Genomic DNA, 7,482 nt, shown 5'->3' with positions numbered 1-7,482 from the left:
TTCTCCCGTCTGAGGCTCCTAGATATTCTAAACTGACATGCTACCCCATACTTGGTCTTTAAGAATTTGTAAAAATTTTAGTTGATTTCTTCTTATCCAGCTACCTTTGTCTCCTGTGCTCTGCTAAAGATGAAATAGCTCATTTCACAGATATTGAGTCACATCTCTATTTACTTGGTTGTCTTGAGGCCTCAACTATCAGATAGGCTCAAGAAAAATTATTTTTGTAGATTATCTGGCATTTTTAACAGGGGAGCAACATTTTCACCTAGCTTTCTACATTCTAAGTGAAATCAGAACTTTCAACTGATCATTATAGATGAATTATGTACATTTCTTTCCCAATTATGAATAAAAATTACATTTGGATAGTGACTAGAATTTTACTAAACTTAATGTTGGAGGAATGGACATTATACTATTTGGTCTTCCTATCCAGAAATAATGGTATTTTCACTCATTTATACAAAAAGTATCATACAGGTTCCTCATGATATTGAGTCCATGATTTGTTAAATGTTTTTAATTTAAATTCTATATTGTTACAAACACAAACAGAAGTAGCTTCTGGTACTAAAACACAATCAAAGATAAACAGGAAAATTAGAAAGTATTAGGTTGCAACCAAATAACTCTATAGGTACCTAGGATCATAACACAAAGTAAGTATTATATTTAGCTGAGATTTATAGGAGATAAGACAAAGGGAAACAGTAAGTTATAGAATTCTCACTTTAACCGAACAAATGCATTTATCTGAAGGAATTTTTTTTGTGCTGAATCCTAGGTTTAAAAATTTTTTTTTAACGTTTACTTCTTTTTGAGACTGACAGAGCGTGAGTGGCGGAGGGGCAGAGAGAGAGGGAGACACAGAATCTGAAGCAGGCTACAGGCTCTGAGTTGTCAGCACAGGGCCTGACATGGGGCTCAAACTCACAAGAGTTCGTGAGATCATGACCTGAGCCGAAGTCAGATGCTCAACCGACTGAGCTACCCAGGCACCCTTCTTAGGATTTTTTTTTAAATGTAGTTCTTTTAGAAATAACAAGATAGAAAATGAGTTCAAGCACTGTTTGGTAGAAAATAGTGCAGTGCCCTTCAAATGACCATTTCTTTTCCTCATCTTTAATAAATTAGGCCAAGAACATACTTTTTATATTCGTAGAAACACATGCATTCTAAACAATAAATGTGAAAAGTTGAAGTAATCCTGACAAGTTTTTGAGAATTGTTGAAAATATTTATTTAGAAAACATCTTTAGTAGGAAAACAGCAAAAACAAAAGAACTAACACATTTCATCTAAGCAACAGAATGCCATGCTGAGGTTAGTTCCACAATAAAAGCCATCCTAATTTGTGTGTGGCGTGGGTAATGTGGAACAAAAAAAGAGAACTGAGATAGAGGTAGAAGGTAACTCCTTGCTTACTGCCTGAAAATCTTATCTGGAGAGGAATTTCGGGAAATGAGTTAGGATAGCTCTAGTCTACTAGTATGCCAGAGGCAGAACCAATACAATCTCCTGAAATAAGTGTCATTTCTTTGGGTAGCTCCCTAAGGGGGTTTGGTTCCACCAATGAATAAAGTTCCTAATTCTACACTGAGCTCATCCTTTGGGACATCAATCTCATCAACTTCTTCTTCCCCAAGATTCTTCCACCAGGGTGCCTGTAAATGCTTCAGAGCGGTAAGATGGGCCTGCTTGGCCTTGGCTGCCACAGGCCTGGATCTACTTAGGAAGAGCTCAGGTTCCTTCCCTTCTGCTTCCTTCAGACTTGGTGCCTCTGTAGTAAACAGAAAATAAACAGGTGAGTAGAAGAGTTATACATCAAACAAGTAGGAATTTGGAAAGCATAGAGTTGGAACTCTGCTATAGTAGGCAAGGGATAGGGTTCCAATTCTGAATCTATTATCATTGCTAGCTATAGATGGCATATGACTATTCATAAGTTGAAGCTGTGGCTGGCAGCAACTACCCACCCCCCATACTGTGTAAAAGAAAAGAATTTAAAAAGATGTAGGTTTTTTTAGATGGTTTAAAGAACATGAATTTTTAAAATATAGCAGAACCCCATCCTATATATGAGAGGCTCAGTTCCAGCCACCTATCTATTGAAAAATACAAAATTCACAAGTAATGGCACTAAACAGAAGACCCTGGTCCTTTCTGCTCCGTACACACTAAAAGTGTTTCATAGGTGGGCTGAAATGTAGGATGAGATCTCTCCCTAAATGTATCTATGGTTGTAAGAAGCAGATGAATTAAATTTTGTGAAAACACTTCATTAAAAATTGTAAAATGGGGGCCCCTGGGTGTCTCAGTTGGTTAAGTGTCCGACTTTGGCTCAGGTCAGGATCTAGCAGTTTATGAGTTCGAGCCCCGCATCAGGTTCTGTGATGACAGCTCAGAGCCTGGAGCCTGCTTTGGATTCTGTGTTTCCCTCTCTCTCTGCCCCTCCCCTGCTCACACTCTGTCTCTCTCTCAAAAATAAACGTTAAAAAAAATTATAAAATGGCACTGTAACTACTGTCATCTACTTCTGAAATATTATCAAAAGCTTTTGAGACTACATAATGAAATTTGGCTAGTAGGGCTTAGCATCTTTATAATTAATAACTTTTGTCTAAGTTGATATCTATGAATGATAGCAAGGCTTAGAGAAATAGCCAAAAAGGAGATTATGAGATCTGCATTATTTGAAAAGATCATGTGCTGGCATGTTCTGGATCTAGAAATTTCTGAGGACAAGAAATAGGCTAATAAACCACTAAATGGTATTTTCCTTCTGAAGATTTTCAATGTCACAAAATCTTGCATAGGTTGTTCATTTTTAGGATACCAAAATAAACAAGCACATACTCATTAATTGTTCAATGTTGGTGTTGATCTGAGCCATCAGAGCCTCCCTGTGCTGCTGGGCTCTCTCTTCTAGGACCCTGCCCATAAGGTAGTGTTGCAGTTGTTCTTGAGCTTGGGAATGGAGCTCTCTGCTAGTCACATCTGACATCTGAGAGCTCTGGGAAAAAAGAAGAGAAAAAATTATCACAGGAGACATATGTTTCACCCAACCACTTAGCAGAGGTTCCAGAATGCTTACCTATCTCAGCCTATCAAATGAATCTCATGATTGATTTCTACCTTGTACTCTTGTTCAAGCATTATGTAGGTTTTTAAAAGCAGCTTTATGAAAATTCAGAGGATAGTTTCTTTCTGGTATATTCCCATACCTCACTTCCTCACATACTGTAGAATTTTGGGAGAAGAGGAAAGATTAAGAGCCCTTAGTGAAAACTACAAATGGTTCGGTAAAGATACTGGTCTGGAAGAGGAATAACAAGCCCAACCCCTGTTCCAGATCCCACCTGACAGCCTTCTTATCTCACTCCCACTCCCAAACTTATCTAAACCATAATGTTATAACTGCTTCTGGTTTCACAAAACAAGGGAAAAAAAATCAGCTAAAGGACCATATTCCTTTGGCTACACAGCTACTTTAAAGAGAACTTAATTAGTTTGGACAAGAATAAGAAAACCTTAACTCTGAAGCTGATAAAGCTTCTGACACCACAGCTTGCTCAAATATTCCAGTTCCTGGATCTGGGATACAGTCCCACTCCGGCTAACACTTTACTTTTCAGCCACAGAATCTTAAACAGGAACACGAGAGTATGGCTAAAGTAATACTTGTTTTTTAAATGAGAGCATGCATCAACATCATACAAAATGCATTAAAAGAGAGAGAGAGATCAAAGACCTAAATATAAGAGAGAAAACTATAAAACTCTCAGAATAAAAGGGGAAAAATCATGACATTAGGTTTGGCCATTTCTTGAATATGACACTGAAGACACAGACACAACAAAAGACAGACAAGTTGAACCTCCATCAAAATTAAAAATTTCTGTGCATCAAAGGATGCTATGAACCAAGCTGAGAGACGGAATACGAATTTTGTGTTTAATGGGTATAATTTCAGTTTTGCAAAATGAAAAACATTTTGAAGGTGAATGGTGGTGATAGTTGCCCAACAATGTAAATGTATTTAATCCCACTGAGCTGTACACTTAAAAATGATTAAAATGGTAATTTTAGGTTTGGTATTTTTATGTTTTATATATTTTACAATTAAAAGAAATAAATTAAAAAATAGAACCATGAGGACACACCAAACCTACTGATTCAGAATTACTTGCTGTGTATGTGTGGCTTGGGTATGTTATTTTTATAAAGGGATTACTCTGATTAACACTGCTAAAGCAATATAGTCTTCTTTATAGACCTTAGGAACCAATCATCTATTTGTTGGGAAAAAGGTTTGCTTTTCTTTTCTTTTGCATTTAGGTTAATTTTTTTTTAAACATACAGCTTTATTGAGGTAAAAGTGACATACAATTAACTACAATTATCAAAAGTGTACAATTTGGTAAGGTTTTTAAAAAAATTTTTAAGTTTATTTATTTATTTTGAGAGACAGAGACAGCACAAGTGGGAGAGGGGAAGAGAGAAGGAGAGAGAGAATCCCAAGCAGGCTCTGTGCTACGAGCGCAGAGCCAATGCGGGGCTCAAACCCACAACACCATGAGACTATGACCCGAGCTGAAACCAAGAGTTGGATGCTCAACAGGCTGAGCCACCCAAGTGCCCCAAATTTGGTAAGCTTTGACCTATGTATACATCTGTGAAAACCATTACCACAGTCAGGATAACGAACATCCATCACCACCAGAAGTGTCATTGCCTTTTTGTAATCCTTCATTCCCTACTCTCCCATCCCCAAGTAACCACTGACTTAACTTTGTTACTCTAGAGATTACATTTTTAAAGTTTATATAAATGGGGTAATTCAATGTATATTATCTGGCTTCTTTCACATAGCATAATTATTTTGAGATTCATCTATGTTGCTGTGTGTATCTATAATTCATTCCTTTATACTGTGGACTGGTATTCCATTGTATGGATATAGAGCAACTTGTTTATCTATCTGTTGATGGATGCTTGGGTTATTTCTAGTTTTGGGCTATGAGCATTCATTTACAAATGCTTGTATGGATATATATTTCCTTTCCACTTGGATAAATACTTAAGAGTGGGATCACTGAATCATATGATGGATATACGTTTAACTTTTTAAGAAACTGCCAAACTGTTTCCAAAGGGGTTGCACTATTTTGCATTCCCATCAGCAGTGTATGAGAGAGCTACAGTTCCTCCACATGCTTGCCAACCTTTGACATAGTCAACTTTTAAAATTCTAGACATTTTGGGGCGCCTGGGTGGCGCAGTCGGTTAAGCGTCCGACTTCAGCCAGGTCACGATCTCGCGGTCCGTGAGTTCGAGCCCCGCGTCAGGCTCTGGGCTGATGGCTCAGAGCCTGGAGCCTGTTTCCGATTCTGTGTCTCCCTCTCTCTCTGTCCCTCCCCCGTTCATGCTCTGTCTCTCTCTGTCCCAAAAATAAATAAACGTTGAAAAAAAAAATTTAAAAAAAATAAAATAAAATAAAATTCTAGACATTTTAACAGTTGTATAAAGATCTTATTATGGTTTAAATTTGTATTTCCTTTATTGACTGATGTCAATATTTCATGTATTTGCCACAATTTCTTTGGGTGAAGTGTCTGTTCAAATCTTTTGCCTGTTTAAAAAAAATTGCTTTGCTTTGCTTTGTTTTCTTATTGTTGAGTTTACACTCTGGATACAAGTCCTTTACCAGATACATACTTGGCAAAGATATTTTCCCAATATTTGCTTTTTAAAAAAAAATTCTATTATGGTGTCTTTCGAAGGACAGAAGTTCAAAATTTTGATGAAAACCAATTTATCAATTTTTCTTTTGTAGATTATGCTATTGTTGTTGTATTTAAGAAATTACTGCCCAACCAAAAGTATGGCTTTTCTCTAATGTTTTCTTCTAGAAGTTTTATATAATTTTAGATTTTGCATTTAAGTCTATGATCCATTTTAAGTTTTATATATGATACAGTATATGGATCCAAGTTCATGTGTTTTACATATGGAATTCCAATTGTTCCAGTTTCTCCACACATTAACTGTGCACCTCTGTCAGTAATCAGGCGGCCATATATGTGGGCTTATTTTTGGATTTGATTTTGGTTCCACTGATTTATTTTTTTAAAATCTTTATATCAGTACCACAGTTTTGGCTCTATAGTTCATGAAATTAGGTAGTGTTAAACCTCCAACTTTGTTCTTTTTTGTAGTTATTTTAGCCTTTCTAGGTCCTTTGCATTTCCATATGAATTTTAGGATCAGCTTGTCAATTTCTACAAAAATAGCCTGCTGGGATTTTGATTGTACTGAATGACATTCTGTCTGGTTCCTGATTTCAGGAAAGAAGCATCCAGTCTTTCATCATTGTCAGCTGTAGATATTCATCATCAGATAGAGGAAGTTTCTTTCTATTCCTACTTTGCTGAAATTTTTTTTGCATGTATTTATATGATGACAATTGTTTTTCCTGGTCTGTTAATATGGTGAATTACTTTAATTGATTTTCAAAGGTTAAAATCCCTGAGATAATCCCAGGATGTATTAACCTTTCAATAGATTGTTGAATTCAACTTCTTATAATTTTATTTAGAATTTTTTCATGTATGCATGAAAAATATTGTTCTGAAGTTCTTTGCTTGTAATGTCTCTGGTTATGGTGTCAGAGTAATGCTGGTCTTATAAAATGAGCTGAGAAGTATTGCCTCCCCTTCAGTTTGGTAGAAGACTTTATATAGAATTTGCACTATTTCCTCCTTAAATTCACCAGTAAAACCAATCTTTCCCTCAAGTTTTTCCTGAGGAAAGTTTTTAACTACAATTTGTTACCTATATATATAGATACAAGGGCTATTCATTTTATCTCTTTCTTCTTGGGTAAGCTTCGTAATTCTTATCTTTAAAGGAATTTATTTCATGAGATTAATTAAATTTATTGACATATGAAGTTGTTCATAATATTCCATTATCCTTTAATATCTGTAGTATCTACAATGAAGTCACCTTTCTTATCCCTGACAGTGGTAATCTGTATCTCCTCTTTTTCCTGATTAGTCTGCCTACAAGTTTATCAATTTTATTGATCCTCTCAAATAACTGGCTTTTTGTTTTATTAAATTTTTTCTATTTTCTTTGTTTTCTATTTTATTGATTTCTCTCAAATGTTTATTATTTCCTTTCTTCTATTTACCTTGGGTTTAACTTGTCCTTTTACTAGTTACTTAATATGTAAGCTGAGGTCTTTGATTTGAACCTTCTTTTAATATAGATGGTCAGCAATATAAATTTCCCTCCAAATACTGGTTTAGAATTTGCAAGTTCAATTTTTATTAATTAATTAATTAATTTAGTTAGTTAGTTAGTTTCAATTTAAATTCAAGCTAGTTAACATACAGAGTAGTCCTAGTCAGAAGTAGAACCCAGTGATTCATCTCTTACACATAACATCCAGTGCTCATCCCAAAAAGTGCCCTC

General features: G+C 35.5%; 1 protein-coding gene across 1 annotated transcript in view; it reads right to left on the bottom strand.

Moving 5' to 3' along the window:
* Positions 1–1,001: 1,001 nt before the first annotated feature.
* The window catches only part of IQCB1 (IQ motif containing B1), a 63,593-nt gene continuing 57,112 nt past the window's right edge, over positions 1,002–7,482 (bottom strand). Inside the window, exons 14-15 of the mRNA XM_047099910.1 lie at positions 2,860–3,016; positions 1,002–1,783 (exon numbers count right to left, since the gene is read on the bottom strand). Of these exons, the coding sequence (XP_046955866.1) occupies positions 1,554–1,783; positions 2,860–3,016 (387 nt within the window). The 3' untranslated portion in view covers positions 1,002–1,553. The remainder of the gene's footprint in view (positions 1,784–2,859; positions 3,017–7,482) is intronic.

Source organism: Lynx rufus, unplaced genomic scaffold (genome assembly GCF_022079265.1).
Source record: "Lynx rufus isolate CCGP_SWC_20201006 ecotype Redwood Valley unplaced genomic scaffold, mLynRuf1.p SCAF_5, whole genome shotgun sequence".
NCBI lineage: Eukaryota > Metazoa > Chordata > Mammalia > Carnivora > Felidae > Lynx > Lynx rufus.
This window is presented reverse-complemented; position numbering and strand designations above follow the sequence as displayed.